The sequence below is a fragment of the Lepisosteus platostomus genome, chromosome 21, assembly GCF_059453375.1.
Source record: "Lepisosteus platostomus isolate fLepPlt1 chromosome 21, fLepPlt1.hap1, whole genome shotgun sequence".
Taxonomy (NCBI): domain Eukaryota; kingdom Metazoa; phylum Chordata; class Actinopteri; order Semionotiformes; family Lepisosteidae; genus Lepisosteus; species Lepisosteus platostomus.
Window position 1 is genome coordinate 14,441,422 of NC_142631.1, and position 18,526 is coordinate 14,459,947.

General features: G+C 36.7%; 1 protein-coding gene across 4 annotated transcripts in view; it reads right to left on the minus strand.

The window, feature by feature from the left end:
- The window catches only part of rgs3a (regulator of G protein signaling 3a), a 220,316-nt gene that overhangs the window by 85,746 nt on the left and 116,044 nt on the right, over nt 1-18,526 (minus strand). For 2 of the 4 annotated variants that reach the window (XM_088614600.1, XM_088614601.1), the window contains one exon: nt 11,905-12,033. In XM_088614600.1, the coding sequence (XP_088470726.1) occupies nt 11,905-12,033 (129 nt within the window). The remainder of the gene's footprint in view (nt 1-11,904; nt 12,034-18,526) is intronic. The other 2 variants (XM_088614599.1, XM_088614602.1) reach the window with 1 other exon arrangement.

Sequence of the window (18,526 nt, forward strand, 5' to 3'; positions counted from 1 at the left end):
CTATTTTCCCATGAGAATTCTGGTCAAATTCAAAGCAGCCAGACAGCTGAGAAAGCAACAAAAATAATTGATTGAAGAAGAGAAAGAAGGTGAAATGGTGGTACTTTTCAGGGGTAGCTCTGCTGCAGGGCAGCCATTAAAGCAACGCTCTGAATCAGAATCTAGAAGGGGTGATGTCTGCGGGGAAAAGTGCCTAAAAATCGACATCACTCATAACAGTTTTGTTTGCACACAAATGAATAATTCCGTGATAACGAGAAAACTGGGTGGATGGACCACAGACAGGGTGGGTCACCAGGGAGCAATGTTTCCAGCTTGTTTATTGCCTGAAAACATGAGGGCTATGGGCCACTAACCATCAAAGCACTGGCAGTAAGGTAGTGAGGGATGGCTGAGAGCCGAAATGAGGGATGAGCAATCCCAGACTGTGAAAGAAAGAAGAGTGTCTTGAAGGATGGAGGACAGAGGTCAAAACTGAAAGACTGCTAATAGGCCACAAGATTATCTCCCTCAGCTCTGGCTTCTGGACCTCAGGGGCTGACAGCGGAATGGGACGCTTGTTCAGTACAGTCAAATAATGAGTACTATGCAGTTTTAGCTGTAATATAAATTCAATTACCCTAACCGAGTATGAAGGAGTGAATTGTCAGAATATAGTCTGAAACTATTAGGGGCTATTTTCAGAAAGCTGAACTTTGGAATATTTTGACATTTTCCATCATTTGTGTTTACAGGTCTTTGACGTCAGAGTTATTTATCCATCCATCCATCATCAGAACACCCCTTATTCCTAGTAAGGGTAACGGCAATCCAGAGTCTATCCAGAAAGCACAAGAAGTAAAGCAGGATCACATTCTCTACATGACACTAGACCATCTAGAATTAAAAAAAAAAAAATGTAATGGATATTGCTGTAGATACTTATGTAGAGCAGTTCTAAAGTTAGTAAAACCGAGACTTAGAAAAACATTAGTGTTCAGTTATTGTAAATGTCAGTGTTTGGTCACAGAGCCAAACTGTAGAGGTTATAGTGGTCAGAACATGTTCTCCTGAACTTGGCCAACTCTGACAAATTTTAAGACATACAACGGCAAATGAATTAAAGCTAACTTTGTTGTGGAGATTGTGAATTAGCTGACAGTCTGGCTAAAGGTTGCAAGCAGTTTTATCAGGTCAGGGAGGAATCCCTGGTTACAGACCTGTTCAATTTCTGTTCACAGAGGCTTACAGTCTGTCAAGGCCTCAGAGAAAGGCGTGTGAGAGAGGTCACAGTTCCTTTAGAAGCTGGACAGAGGAATTAGGAAAACCACCCTTCTGTAATGATGAACAACTCTCAACTTTGTGACCAAGAGCAATTGGTTTCATAAAACTCCACACAGGGGGGTTGAGAATGAATATATATATACTGAAGAAACAGGTCACATGTATGTCAGACAATTCACTTAAAAAGGACTTCCTTCAGTTTCATTTGGTTATTTAATTATAAATTTGGTCTGTAATTTATAGTATGAAACGGTATCACTGTTTTGGTCCTGCAAAGCTAGAAAGCTTACCAGAAATTTGATGCAATGTATCAGGCACTCCTTGATTTATTAGAAAGAATGGTGATGTGTATGATACAGTACCTACACATGGTGAGATACAGTATATGGGTACAGGTCCCGAACATCATGATAACTCAGAAGAATGTAAAAGCATATGAACAGTTACAAATGAGAGAAGGTAGTTTGCTCCATCAATCTCATTTGGTAGTTAGTAGCTAATTGATCCAAGGAACTAAGGATGGGATAGCTGGGAAGCTTGTTCCAGACTCCACTAAAATAATTCTTTGGGTGAAGAAGTGTCTAGTAATCCCAGTTTTAAATGTACATCCCTGTAGTTTATACTTGTGTCCTCTTGTTTTGCATTTCACTGTTATTTCTGAAGAAATCTGATGGGAGTTTGTTGATGCCATTGTGAATTTTGAATACTTGGATCAGGTCCCCTCATACTGTTTGCTGTTCAAGACTGAAAAGGTTCAGTTCCTTCTGCCTGTAAGAGTAGGGCATTCCCTTAAACTCTGGACTGTATCTGGTTGCTCTTATCTGAAATTATTCCAGAGCAACAATATCTTTCTAGTGACCAAAATTGTAGACAATAGTCTACCAGTCTTACTAGCAGATCAAACTATTTGACTTCATGACATCTCTCGATTTAGATTTTACGCTTCTGACGATATATCCTAACATTTGGTTTGCTTTTTATTTCTTCCCCACATTGTTTAGAAGTTTTAAATGATTTGTCAACATAACCATCTTTATTATTATAAAAATGTATAACTTCTTAACTTATAAAAAAAAGTGGAATACTAGACCAAAAGATGAATTCTTATACTGTACAATCAGCATCTTTTTTTTTGGATTTTTTTTTGTAATTTTGTAGATATTTAACGTCTTTCACCCACATAGGTGTGTTTACTCCAAAATGTGTAAAATTATGTGTATATATCATTTGTAATTCAGTAAATATTGAAGATCATTGGAAGGGGGTAAATACTTTTGCAAGGCAGTTCAAACATCTTAGACATTTTAGGCAAAATCAGATCAAAAGTTTATATGTATATATGTCTGCTATAAGCATCAAAAATTACTCAAAGCCTTAACTAGTATTCTATACTATTATATATATATATAATATATTTGACTGCTATTGAAAACACCCATTCATTTAATTAAGCCAACCACAATTTAATTCACATTGAGCAGAATTTCCACCCACACCTTAAGATATTCAATGAGTAGCTGATAGGAAGTATTACTGTGGCTTATGCATTGCATTTACTAATACCGTAAATCAAACTGACTCATTGTAACATGTTTATTATCACTAACATTACTTTTTTTCTCTATATTTATAAAGCTAAAAGGTTATGTTTTGCACTGCAATCAGGGCTGTTGTCTTAACAACAGATGAGCAACATTTCAGATGACCATCACAGAACAGTAGTTCAGGAAAACCTGAGTCAAATGAGAAGAACAAAGCAAAATGTCTACGACTTCTGTAGTGTAGTGGATTTGCTTTTTAATGCTCTTCTGGGTGTGAATAGCTTATTGATATTTAAGTATTATTTGCCGCACCTAAACTAAAATGTTATAAAAAAAATAATCTCAGTCCCTGAGTTCACATATTGAAGCAGCAGAATCGCTACCAATATCAATCATTTATCTTCACCTTTTCAACCACTGTGGCATTTTCCCAAGGATCTGCTTCAATATACCATTGTGCATCAGATACATTGTACATTAATTCTGTGCATCCTAGAAAACTAGCCCAAAGGTAAATAAAAGACGGTGTAAACCGTTAAAAGGTTTTGACAATTTAAAAACAGAACATCAAAGTGAGGAAATGCATCAGTTCCATTTTATATCCTTGATCAATATAAAGATTGTTCTTTTTCATTTTAATTTTGTCTGTGGCTTTGGGTTGCTTGCATTCATTAACTGTGTTCCTGCACATCATAATCAATGCCCATCTGGAGTGCAGCCTCAAGACTATTTTAAAAAACACACAGAGAGCAGATCGGTAGGAATATCTCATAAATATTATCAATACCATCTACAGTTACACTCAGCATTTTACTTCCCAATTACCATCTCAAAGGACTATTTAAATGCGTGGTGGCTAATGTATGACAGACATGTTTTATTATACATCATTCATCTGCACAGAATATGTCGTGGAAGTCTTTTCAGTCAATTTCTCTATCCTCTTCCCCTTTTGCAATTACTGATTAACTATTTTAATCATGTAGTTCCAACTCTGGTCTTAAACTTCCCACTATATGTGTTGCTTTGCAGCTCAACTTTTATTGCTACAGCAATAGCTCATAAAAAATTATCCCTTTATCTGTAAACTGTTATTGATTGTTTTTTTATAGGTACATAAGCCTCCTTTGCTTTTTTTCTTAATAGGTGGGAGACAGCTGCTTGTCTAGCGTTGACAGAAACCACAGAATTCATTATTGGTGCAACATTTGTCAGTTTGGCTTTTCTCATGGGACCTGTGCTGACAACACTACCGACAATTCAATTAACCAGGGCAGGTTCTCGAAAGTGAGACTACTTTCCCATTAGACCAGGAAATTTTAAATTCTGCAGTGCTAGCTTCTATCTCGTTAAATCTGAATAATTAGAGCAGGGCGCATAAGCAGAAAAGAAACCTGGAAGTTCAGTCCTAGAATAAATTGTTAGGCTAGTCACACCTAAACTCTGAAAACTAATGGAACTATTCTCAAAGCTGTTAAACATTAATACTGACAAACACACTGTATCCATAAGTGTAAAAAATACAGAAAGCTTTTCATACTGTAGATACTAAAGACATGTAGTAACTTTAATACCTATTGACTGAAGTTTGAGAGTTAATCTTTTTGAGAAACTTGATCAAAAACGTATTAAAATTTAAATATACTTCATAATGTGGTACAGTATGTATCTATTGTTGCTGTTCAAAGACAAGTAATCTAAGCAAGTTTTCTTGTGTTTTCTAAATACGTCACAACTGTCCTCCTAGAATCCTATTGCCATATAGTTAATATACAGACCAAGATATTCATTCAATTGATTTGTAGAATGAATTGAAAGCACAAGAAAATATTTTTTTAAAGGCCAAGAGAGAAATTGAAACGAATATTGGAATGTAGTGTAAAATAAGTTGTTTTAGTATTACAACAACAAATATAATGTTACAGTAGGTATGAAATATATCTGGGACAATAATGAGAAACATCTAAACAATGAAATGGAAATGGCTGATGTACTAAATGAGTATTTCACTGAGGTGTTCATAAATGTTATGTTCACAAATGTTATAAAAGTTATTAACAGACAGCAAAAGGATAACATTCTGTATAAAACAGTATTAATATATAGTAAGTGGGTACTAAAAGCACTCAAGATTCATAAATATCAATTTCGGATCCATATCTGATGGTATCCCTGCTGGTAATATATCAATTGTACTTCCAGAAGCAAGAGATGTAATTCATAAACCATTAATGCAACTCGTCCACGAGCTTCTCAAGATAGGTGTACTACCAAAAGACTGGAAAATTGCTAATATAGTGTCCATCCTTAAAAATAGTGCCTCAGACCAAATTATTTTAAATCAATAAGCCTGATTTCTATTACACACAAGAAATTAGACTTACCAGATACTTGTATGTCTATTAAAATAATTAGAACTAGATTAGAGGATCACCCTTGTGAAACCTAGATACAGTACTAGGAAATTGTCCATATGGATTTGAAAAAGGTAGGTCTTGCCTAAACACCTTGCTTACCAGTGCAGACAATAGGTAGTCAGGAAAAAGTCTGGATTGAGAACTGACTAATATACTGTAGATAAAATAGATACAGTAAGGAGCAAATGCTTACTGTACATTGGGTAATTAGTGGAGTACCACAAGGGACCACAGTTCTTTCTAATTTAGAAAATGTACCATATCAACGATCTAGACTCTGCACAGCTAGTAACAGGCAAATATGCTGATGACACAAAAGGAATGGCAAACACTGTAGAAAATGCAAATGCAATGAATGAATTTTTAGATTAGATTCAAGACTGGGCAAACATCTGGAAAATCACAAGAATGTAGATATGTGCAGGGTTTTGCTTGCAGGCAATAAAAACAAACTAAATACACATTTAAAATAAAATAAGTACAGAGTAGAAACACTGAGCTACGAGGCTCTATTCATATTTATGAAGACACATCATTAATATCTGTGCAATTATTTGGGGACAAAATTGTAAAAGCAAACAAATGTTAGGATATGTCATTAAAACAGTAGAACTAAATGTTAAAATACTGTTAAAACTGTATAACACACTAATAGTGCTTCATGTTGAATAAAATGTACCATTTTGGTCACCATATTCTGGAAAAGATATTCCTACTGTGGAATAAATCCACCACAGAAGAAGCAAATACTGTATGCGAATGTCCTACATTGAAAAGGTGAAGAAACTTTTTTTTTGAGTCTCGGAGGGCTAGATTGCCCATACAGCGTGCCCTCTTATCTTATGGACAAATACTTGACTTTTGTATTTTTCTAATGTTACGTAACTCCACATGATATGTTCTGATCAGGAAGTAATGCATTTAGGTCAACTCAGAGTGGACAATATCGGAGTGGGTTTAAAAACATTCACAATACTACAATATTTTAGCAATGCTGTTAATATAGAAATATAGTTTGGAAGTAGTTGTCTGTAATACATCTGTGTAAAAAAGACAAAGGCAAGGTAAGGTGTACACCCTTATCTGGTGTCTTTTGTGTTTTGCATTAGTATAGTTTTGTTGGTATACTGTATATTGGTTAAAATAGAAGCCCTAATTATACTGTATTTTTCAGGAAGTTGCAGGATTTTTACTGATCATACAAGCATTGAGAAAGCATAAATGACAATATCACCAGTCCTCACTAAAGAAAGGATGTTAGAGCGCTATTTCTGGTTAAGCACCTACATTGTGCTACCTTCAAGTGTCCTTATGTACCCTTGCTGTCTCTAAACACTGTGCTGTTTGCCATGTAACAGCAGCATGTAAATTGCTCATTTACCTTGCGTTAATTATGTTCATTAGCTTAGCCAATACAGGACAAACTATTTAATATTTGCACACAGGGTTGCTTCTCCAGGCAATATTAATGGAAATGTCTTTTAGTGAATGAGATCCATCATGTACATCAAGCTAGCTTAAATTGTTGTTAGCATATTTTGGATACATGTGCTTAAATGTGTGTGGAAAATGAGCTCTAAGTATAATTACAAGCATGTCAGTAAACCACGAACTTAACCAGTGTGGATGGTAGAAATTAAAGTCGCATTATTTGGAATGTGAAAATTACTTTCTAACTTTAAGCAGAACTACAGTATAAGGTTTAACACTGTGGTACAGCACCTCTACAGCGTTTCACGACTACTGCATAACTCTGCGGCACATAAAGCTGTCTGTATTTTACTATTTGCTTTGTCTTTGTAGTTTTTGTTGATGTTTCACCTATTAAAGCTTTCAGTTTCAGTATTCCAGTGTTGATAAAAAATTAATCAATAAAAAAATGTGGTTAAAAATTGTGTATACATTTCTTGTTTGGGACATCGCTGTAAGGATGTTTATTGTATGTTCTCAAGGCACTGTAGCTACTGACCCTTTATCTGAAACAAGATTATTCACTTTATTTAAGCTAAAGCCTTGTATTGGTGAAGGGAAGCTTGAAGTTCTATGATTGTTCATCCTAGTTCATCCTAATCAGACTCAGTTCTCGAGAAATAACCAATGGATACAGTTAGCCAATTCTACAATGTTTGCATCTGCATCCAAACATTCCTTCAACAGAAGTGGATTATAGTAATTCTAAAACAATTAATGTTGTCATTTTAAGCGACTACTAGATTTACTGTACCATGTAAACATAATTATTGTATGTCTCCAATTTCCATATCATCTCAATGTAAAAACTGCATCACCTCAAAGATAGTTTGTTTCACTCTGTTGATCTCTGAACAACTGTTTAAAGCACCTGCTGAAAAGAACTGAAGTGCACAACAAACAGATGAAGTATAGAAGAGTGACAATTACTGATGTGATTTATTAGAGTTGAATGGAAAACTGACTAAAGGGCTATGAGGAGTATAAACCACAACCTGAGTTAAGAACAGCTCGTTGATGAGATCCTCTGCTGCCAATTATCATTCTAGTTGGGTTTGCAAATATTGCCAAAATAAAAACAGCATTTGAAAATAACTGACAGAACAGGTTTACACAGGTAACCCTTGTAATGTAATGAATACTAAATCTAATACTAAATAGTTCGGCTTGGAAATCATTTGCTTGTTTCTAAAAGACTCTCTGTCTCATACAAACAGAAATCAAAATTTGACATTACCATTTACTCAAGTTTGGATCTAGAAACGTTGCACAAAAAATACCTTCAGTCCTGACCAAATAAAACACTCCTTACGTTTTAGAAATTCTATTTTAAAGCTACTCTGCAAAACATAAATCAGAGCCAGTAAGGTGATTAATCAGGCCACTCTGACCTAGGGGTCTGTATTAATACAACAGTTAATTAATGAAAGGTCATTTTTATCAGCAATTAGTTATGATCTTTAAACTAAACATTGGCACACAAGCTATATGTAACAGCTTACGTAGATGTATTTCAGCACAGAGCACACTGCCCATAGTGCTGTATTAAAAAACTTTAGCAATGCTTAGACAAAGCCTCTGGTCAATGTGCACAGAAGCTAATTTGTTTTGGATTTCTTCTGGCTAATGCGAGATCACTTTCACAATACAGTTACACAGTAATGAACTCTATCAGGTGACACTCGTTGCTCATTGTTGCAGTATGACTCCTGACAACTGTATTACAGCTAACATTCTTAGTAATAAAGATGTTAAATATTCTCAAAACACTCAAAACAGGATTTTGATATCATTGTAAGCCATGAGCTGTGTTTTTTGACATATATATATATACAGTAGCAGTCACAATTATTAAAAATGTTCTCAATGTGTTGGGTGTTTTGTTTCTATAGCTGTGGCTTTAATTCCTTCTTGTTTCATATTCCATTTAATTTTTTAAGTTCTCCCGGAGAACTGGCTTTTCTCTGTGCCATACTGTTGAACACTGTTTGGTTGTATTGGAACATTATACCCATAATAATTAAAATTAAGTAATAGTATACTTGATGTTTAAATACAGTGGGTCACTGAATGGATTCCATATACTGTATACTGTATCATTAAATGCAGTGAACAGTAGGCATTACTGGAACTACATAACTACAGAGTACAAATACCAACTAACTGAGGACCAGGTGATGACTGTGGGCTTTGTGAGTAAATCTGTGTGATTTATGTGTCCTGCCATTAGAAAAGGATAGTTTAACTTTATTTGCCTCTGTTAATACACTGAGAGGACTTGATGCAGAAACCAGCAAATATTGTTCTGGTTTCATGGACTACAGAGAGAGTCAAATGTTTTCCATACTTGTTTCTTATTAGAATGAATTAATAAAAGTAAAAAATATTCTGTTTTTAGTGCTTCCGACTTCAAACTGTCAGTAGAATTCTGACAGAATAAACTGTAAAATGTACTGTAAGTGCCTCTAATCTCAGTGCTCCAGCCTCAGTCTCTACAGACACAACATCCCATTTCCTGCACTTAACAAAAATCCGGTTGCAATTAGAATTTTAAATTGCGGCTCCACAGGCAAACTCTACATGGTTTGTAAAATCGCAACTGTTTTTGACATCGCGGTGAAAAAGAAAAACGAACACACAATAAAGGGATTCCAGATCTCCAATTCAAAAGCTGAGCTGAGAGGTGTTTACAGTACGTCTCAGAAATAAGTAAGAATAAATCAAGCGAAAACAGATGACAACGCTGACTATTTGTAACTTACACCAGCGTGCAAGAACTCTATCGACAACATGCAGGTCAACCTCGTTGAACCTCGTTAGGAAAGGCATTGATACAGTAGAAAAAGAGGTCCAGGTTGTTCCTACAATATGAACATTTGAAGGTCAAAGGGTCTTTTCGTCTACAGTAGTATCTATTGCCTAGCCTTTTTTTGGGGGGAAAGTTTGCTTGGTGACATTTGGATTTAGATTATAGTCCACACAGCCAAAGCTGCGTGCTGAACTCAGCTAAGGTCGCTTCAAACACAATCATTCATGAATTAAATGCCAGCCAAGTAACTCTGTGTTTTCTTAGTAAGCTTCCTCCTAACAGCTAAAAGCTCTTTTATTTCCCCCTAAAAGACTATTCTTGTTCCATTTACTTACAATTTATTACACACAGCTACATCTTGGGAGAAAGCACTTAACATTTGCAACTGTGTTTGGGAGACATTGCAAAATCAAACATCAAGTTACCATGGAAAACCCCTTGTAATTTATAGAACTCCTGCGCAGTATTAAAAGAAAAAAAACATCTTTCAAAGTTCACAGCAAGATTTAGACAGTCAGTTAAAAAAAAAAAGCTTTGGAGACTTCCTTATCATTAGGAGAGACTTCTAAACAGATGAGTCATCTAATTAACAGCAGATCTCCAAGTTAGCAGTGGAAACTATAAAGAGCAAAAAGATATATCCTTGATTCTTTGGCATTTACTGTATACCAGGACACTGGGGAGATGATAAGAGGAAGTACTCAAGGGGAACTGGAGTGAGATGTCTTATGCCTTCACAACAGGACACATTATTTTTCCTCAGCAGTGCAGAGTACTGTAAATCAGGACTTATCCTGAAGGTTTGGCCAAATATACATCTTCAGGTACACAATACTTAAGCCCACCCAGTGGTGGGACAGCACACGCAACAGACTACTAAAAGTAATGCAGTAGTTAAAGCTCTGAATTCAGCAGCCTCCCCTTTAGAAAAACTGATATTAGTGATGCTCAAAGAGCATTAAGGACCACCTAGGAAGCAGCACTGAATAACATTGCTCTGTCTTGTAAGTGAAAAATAAAACTATCATCTGAAATCATGTTAATCCTGAAGATTTTATTAGAACACTCTTGTCACGTGCATCAGCTTCTCGTCGCGTTTGTACTCAGAACTTTCTGCATTTAGTGGTTTTGTGTTAATTTTGCTTCAGGTTATTAAACAGTTAAGGACACCGACTTCACAATGATACTGTAAATACTCCCAGCTTTCCCTTTCATTTTTAAATGGGTCAAATCTCAGCTCCGCAGTACAGAGTTTTCACATTTTATCCTCGTACAAAGGTTAGTCTGAGAAAAAAGAAAGAGAAAGCACCCTGATACGGTACATGTGTATAAGGCCTGCTGTGGGTCTAAACTTTCAAGTGCAAAAAAGCAAAGAAAACTCTAATTGATCATGCTTTGAAAGACAGAACCTTACAAATGCATCTATGTGTGATCAGGTAGGCTATGTATTTCTCAAGAGTTGTGGTATCATTCAATAAAGGCACTGTCTGAGCTGGGATCATGTGAAAAGAAGAGAAGCTATTTTCATCCCTGCGTAATATAATACCACAGGGCTTTTAAACACTTAGGGACAGAAAAACATACTTCAGTTGAGTACTGCAGGCCACAGCTGATGAAAGGACCAGCATTACAAGTTGAGATTCAGAGGTATAAATCAAGTTTATAACCTACATCTTTTAGTGCAACGGTTTGAGAATTGGAAGACAGCATCTGTAACAGAGCTTCAGAGTTGGAAACCGCTTCAAAGCTGCATAACAAATACAAGTGAAAGCATATACAAGGCTGAAAAATACAGCCAAGTGCCCATTTAACTGCAAGAAAGCAACAAACATGCTAGTGCTGGGATTAATCACCTGGAGGCAAAACTTTAGCAGCTCTAGCAATTCCTGAAGCCCCCTGTCTGTGTTTAACAAGATTTGCAAGTAATGTTGTACTATAATTAATTTCGTGTGTTGTGTATATCAAGCTAGAGCCGACATTCAAATATTTAAAAAAGGGATCCCGAAAGATCTTATAAAGGATTACTTCTGTATGAAACAGTGATCCCCATCCACCTAATTCATGTCACATTATTCACGATGAAGCACAAACAGCCCTGGGATTCTTGATTTTAGGGATATAATACCAAATATCTGCCTGAGGACACATGAGACGATGATCAGGAAATATATATCTAGTTCATCTTATTTAAACCAGCGGTAAATAATAATACAGCAGAGCATTTTGTGAAAGGCAGGACTGAACCTTGGTGATAAGTGGCATAATTGAGAAGGCATCTTGAAACCCAAAACATCTGAGGTACCTTCAGATGCAGAACTCTCGGGGCTCAAAGTTCTGACGCTAAGGACAGTAATCGGCACGTTCTCACCTCAGAGCCCCAAGGAAGACAGAAGTGGTGTCTTACCTTTTCTCCTGCGGCAGGTGTTTCTCTGTGCTGAAGCTGCTTGGCGATGTTTTCCTTCAGGCACTGGCACACGCGTCTCTTCTGCTCTCCCGAATAGGCTTCCAAACTTAACAGGCACTCTGACTTCTTCTGACGCAAAGAGGAAAACACACAAAGCCGAGGTCATTACCAGAGGCACACACGTTTCTCTCTTCTTGAGTGAAAGCTCCTCTTTTAATGGGGTGTCTTCAATCCCAAGTGCTTTCTGCTTATCTGAGTGCGAAAGTGAAGCACTCTCTCCAGTGAGGGGAGAGAGAATAAAAAAAGGAACTGCTTTGTCTGACATCTAAGGCCCTAGAGTTGGTTGTAAAAAGGGGGAAAAAAAGCAACATACTACTGTAAATTTAACAGCAAAAGACGTCACTAGCACTCTTTCAACTCTAGGGTGGAAGTAAAGCTTTTTTGCTGGAAACCAGTAAACAAAAGAAATTGCGGATTTACATGCTATGAAGAAGTCACTTAGTATATAGGGCTTAGCTTCTAATTTCCTTTGTCTTTGTCTTTATTATTCCTTGGTCTTTATTAAGAGGACATGGTTAACATAGTAATGGAATGCATTCTGCGGTATCAGGACTCTGACAACCTAAACATCTCACCAGCTGGTACTAAGAAACAAAATCTCCTCAATTTATTATGCTGAAACAGATACCAATGTGAACTTAAATAGTAAGACAAATAGTACACTTTTTGTAGAGAGCTGAAAATCACACAGCAGGGTGTTTGATTGTCTATAAAGGGATGGAATTTTTTCGACAAACTCACATTTGGTCCAACACTGCAAGCAATTGGACTAATGCTTTTAGTTGTGATAGAAAACTAAGAAAACTGTATGTACTGAAAAACACCATAGTCCACAGAGTGACTGGCTCAATTCACGATTATTTAATTAAACCTCTTTATGACTGATTGATAAATCACACGTAATACTTCACAGACAGTAAAATTATAAAAAGACAGAATGATTAAAGATTTAGCCAAATCGAATCAGTGATCAATTGTTCTATCTGTAAAAAAAATACATTGTGTGTTAAAGATGTTGAAGACTTGTGAAAACAGTTTTAAAGGACCAAATTAACTGACAGGCTCTGCTGGATAAGACTTTTGAGGAGTGTCAACTTCAGAGAGTGTGATAAATGCAAAGCTCTCCCACCATTACACAGCATCGACCCTTCCCAGCACAAAGCTTTGGAAAAGAATCTGTCCACACCCCACACTCCAAGAGCAGACAGTGCAGATATGTTGTGTTCTATAAATGATCATGTGATTCTGTAAATAACAGCTGGAGCCTCTAATTTGAAAAGGTTATCATTCAGCATAGCACAAACTTCCTCTTTTTTTAGTGCGGGTGAATCGATTGGGAAAGAGATCTAAACCAACACAGTAAACAGAAAAAAAAACAGAGAATCATGTTAGCTGTTTTGTTAAGGTCACAGGAATTACATCAGCAAATTCTTAAGACATGCCCTTTAAAACACTTCCTTTTTTCCAACTTTCATCTTTTGAGGCATTTTTTAGTAGTTAAACCACTTATAAGAACTATAAGCTCTTAACTTTACCACAGCTGGTTCAAACAAGTAACGGGTATTTTACTAGTGCTGGCTTTTACAAAATCCAGATTATATTACTGTAAGCGTTCTCAATACGTAACTTTTGAAAGTGCAAACGCTGTTTCTGTTGTGATGTCATAACACTGCAGCAACAGAAATATTCAAAAGTAAGAAAAATACAGTAAATAGTATTTTATCTTTATGAAGCAGATCTAAGTCAAGTTCCAACAGTTCAGTTTTGTGGGTCCAGTATTTAAGCTTCCAGATCAGGTACTCAGTCTAATGGAACCCAGGATGTTGTATTATTATATTCACCTCGACGTTTGAAGATGCAGTGTAAGTTCTGACCCATAACCTGAAACACCCTGTTATCACACAGATCTTTCATTTAGCACAGAAGCCTCATGACTCTAATATGCAGTCTAGCTGATGACATCATCTTCCTCACTCCCCAGACTGAGGAACTGCTGACAGAACAGAGCCTCAATGCCTGATTATCTTCCCATATAAAGGTCTCCTATAAAGAGGTAGGCGTATTCGATTTGTTAGCACTTTTGCAGTATCCCCTGCTTGAACAAATAGAATATCATGTTTTTCTTACCAAGCTTTTTTCATGTCAAATTGGTCTACTTTCTCTTTAGCCATTGGAATCTGGGACTGTAGAAATCTACAACTATTATGCAAGTGGTTTTATTTCTGAAGGAGGATGCCCTCAAGGAAAGATATTACTAGAAAAACATCTGCTGACTCCCACAGTATGTAAATAGCTCCCCTTGATTCTTAGGAAATTTAGTTTAATTCTTTCTTTACACAGCTGGGTGACAAACTGTTAACACTACCAGAGCTGTCAAACTCTCTCTGGTATTTTCTACATCATCGCTGCTTGTTTTGTGTGAATTGGAATTCTGCAAATGGTTTGTTAAAACATTATGTTAGCTACAGAGTCACAAGGGAAGAGAGCCTTTTTATTTACGAAGTTGACACAGCGGCACAAGGAACACCATCTAAATGATGAACAGTACACACTGTAGTCTTCCTTGACACTGAACGGCAATATGCACGCAGTTAACTGCACAGAGACAAACACTGCAGCATCTAGAAGCTTGGTTTTGTGTATCATGCAGATCCTGTCATATACTCTCTAGCAAAAGGCTGGTATTTATACTACTGATGCAGAAATGCTATAGTGAAACTACACACTAACACATTAGTATGTCAATTTGTCTGAAAATACTTTGTATAAACATTCTTCCTCCCTTTATTAGAAAGCAGGACTGAATTTTTAACCTTTAAACCTACTGACAGCATGGGTTTAGACTACTATGCGGCAGAGGAATCTTATAGCAAGGGATTCACATGCTACAGCTGAAGACATTAGGAGACCTGAGATTAAGATTGAGGTAATGCAGTAGTGCAGAGCAGCCTCAATAAAAATTCCTTAACTGTCAAACAAATCCAACCAACTACAAGCACTATATACCAGATCCCCGCCAAAGTAATGAAAAATTCCTCTTAGGAGAATAAGTGTAATGGTTTGAGTTGCAAAATAGAACAGTGCACTATCTCTCCATGTGTTGGATAAGCAATGTCAGAATCTCTCACCTTTTCACCTTCAAACACTTCATTAGTGGAGCTACTGTTAATCCTCCTGGACTTTGCCTATCATTGTTATTTTATGGGATTTACTTCAATTTTTTAGGTCTTTTTTATTCCAGTTTTCAATCTAGAAAAAAGTACATAGCCTAAACAAGATGTTTTCCTCAAAGGACCAAGCTGTCTAATTTCTCCCTTTGGTTGGTAATAGAGGAAAGGACTGATAAATTCTTTAACATCCATCAGTTATTTATCATATTTACCAGGAGGGAAGATAGATAATCTTAACAGCTGCTTGTTTAGTATAAATCATACGTAAATATTTGGATTTAATTTCTCAGTCACAAAACCAACTTCTCTGCAAGGTTATTAAACAACCACTAGAAAACTAAACTAAAAAGGGGTGAGTCACAATCATCTCCACTATATTCATTAGTCTGTTTCCTCCTCCGAATGAGAACAGGAGACATGAAGTACAATAAAATTCTTATTTCTGAAATGTGAAATTGTCAAGCAACTCAGTTCTTTCTCACATTAAGAGACCGCAGTACTAAATGCAGACACAGGGCATCTGCAGGAGGACTGATGCAGCTCCCATCAAGAACGGCGCTATGGTAGATCGCCGATACTGGCAAGGAACAGGAGGTGCTGTTGTAGAACAAGCTAAGGACAAACCTTGAAAAACCCCAAGGGACCCCCTCCAGTAACAGCACTGAGTTACTGTACGTGAGCCATCACCTGAGAAATTCCAATCAATGCTCTGAGTCATTAATCCCAATCTAGCCCCCCCAGTTTTTCAGATGGACAACACAAACCAGTTTCTTGGTTTAATGAATACCGTCATTTAGGGTTTAGAGCTGTTATGTCACAACGGCACTCGAGCACTTCGTGGTTAATCAAAATGACCCAAAGCCTATCTTGCATTCAATGCAGGACTAGTGCCTGGACAGAACGCCAGTCCAGTGTGAGGTGAAGAGAAAATGAAGAAATTGCTTTAGGAGGTGAGAGGAAACAGCTGCTGGAGAAAATCCATGCAGACTTGGGGAGAATATGCAAATCTCATCCCCGTCAGAAAGGAACAGCTGTGAGGTAAGAGCACAAACAACTATGCCCGGAGAAGCCTACCCAAGGAAGCTGAAGCTGTAGCATGACATTTCTCAATATCTGCTTCCCGTTTTCTTAAAGCCCTAATTCCCCACAACTAACAAAGGGAAAGAAAGTTAAGGAACTCAGTACCTGCCTGCCTCCTTGGAGGATTTGAAGCTGCAGTGACTCAGGGGCTGCTGCTGTTTTGATAGTTCACTCGCACATTACAGCAGTGACGGCTTTATTAGAGAATACATACCTCATATTTAAAGTCAGCACTCCCGGCTTCCAATAAACTCTTGTCAGCACTAAAGTCACAAAACACTTTTCTTTAGATCATTCTCTATTACTCAGCCTGTTCCTTTGTTGTCACTGGCTTAAAGCAGCACTGTTTCCCTACATCACGATAGGGCAGTATCACGAGGCATTGACATACTTTCACAATAACAGATAATAGAGTAGAGTTCCATCTTAAAATAAACTGCAATAACCCAAAAATATTGCAGCAACAAAAGGGCACTGTCACAAGCACAGTCACGGTGCTTATTAAGAATTGTATTACATGAGAGCAGAAGAATCTTAAAAGGCAGAGGAGGAAAGTGTTTATTTCTTTTCATTAAGAAGAGAAAGGAGGTTTGCATGTTTAACAGGGATAAAAGGAACGAAACATAAAGACGAGATGTAGATCTTTTAGAGCAGACGTACATGAGTGCGGCAGACTCAGGAGGTAGAGAAAGGCGTGATATTTCACCGAGTGTTGCACAAAGGTGGAAGGGAAAGGTGCATTATTGTTAAACAAGCTATTTAAAGAAGCAGGAGAGACTGAGAAACTACAGAAAGAAAATGGAAGAGTTATAAGGAAGTTACAGTCTCTTGTAATTGTAAGTCTTGTAAGTTTTCTTGTACTGAATGTATCACTGCGTTTGACATATTCAAATACACTATACTGTATATTTCTGCTTCCAGACAAAAATGATAATAAAACTGAAAAGCTGTACACAAATGTAAATGAACAAACACACAATGCCACATAATGAACTTGACCCACCAAATGTACTGCATAGTACAGTCAATTATTTGAAGAAAACAACAGCTTTCTAAAAAGAAGAAAAATTTTAGAAGAAAATACACACATTATAAAACATTTAAAGAGAAGGAGAATCCACATTTTTTAGAAGTTTTGAGGTCCACATACATAAGCATTGTTTTGCATTTCACTCTGCAAATTCCTATACCTCTTTTCATGTGTATTATCATCTCATCATTGGCAATAGCCAACCAGTAATTAAAACTCAAGTACCTTACAGCTGCAGTATAATGCATAAACCACAAGATAAACTGAATCATCAGTCTCACTCTACAGTGCTGTCTGAATTCCTAGCTATGAACAAATCAATGAGCTGCTAATTCATCTCTAATTCATAATCTCCAGAGCAACAAAACTAATTTAAGGAAGCCTTTAAATAAAAGGGCATTTATTACAAAATCAAACAATTCTAATGACTGTTTCAAACAACTAGGGGCCACCTGTGCTCTGAATACATGCACACAAACATTTCAACACAAACGTTTTGCAAACAAACGTGATGATTCTTCCTTTTATTTTATTTATCATAACATACTGTACCAGGTTATGTGAAGCACTGTTATAATAAGAGATGTCATTTTGTTCAGTGTATGTAGCTCAGTTTTTACAAAAATATTTGTTTTTCCTGTGATACTGTACAGTATGTTAACTTTACAATAAACTGGGAGATCAGAAAGCATAATGATCCATACCAAACCTGCTTAGGAATAAGGACAAATGCACAATTACTGCTTTGCCATACCAATCTATGATCAGTAATCACTCTTCTATCAAGGCAAAAAATGCTACAGACTCAACTGTAGAAATACTGCAGGGAAAAAAAACAATTAACAATACTTAAGAGAAGTATTGTACTTTTCTTCATTTGATGGAAACATCCTTTGTCTTTAACTCCTGCTGAATATTAGATGTGAAATGTAGAGTGAATTAGGCAGGATTTTGACAGCGACAATTCAGAGAGGTACAATCTCCTTTAGGGAAGCTCTCTCATCGCTAGTCATTATCACTCATTCAGTAAATAAACTGATACATTTTCTCATGTTCTGGATGTGCTGAACAGATTCTCACAGCTAGCTCAAATGGAAGTGTCATCAAAAATAAAACTGCCTCCCCAGACAAAAAAGCAGCAAGGAATTCCTGTTTAAGATGAAACTCATTGTTCTTAATTTGCAGTGCCTTATCTTAGGACTCCCAGACCCAAGGTTGTGTTTAGAATTGTGTTACATATGAATAATAGACAGCTGCAGTTTCATAATGAATCACTCCTACT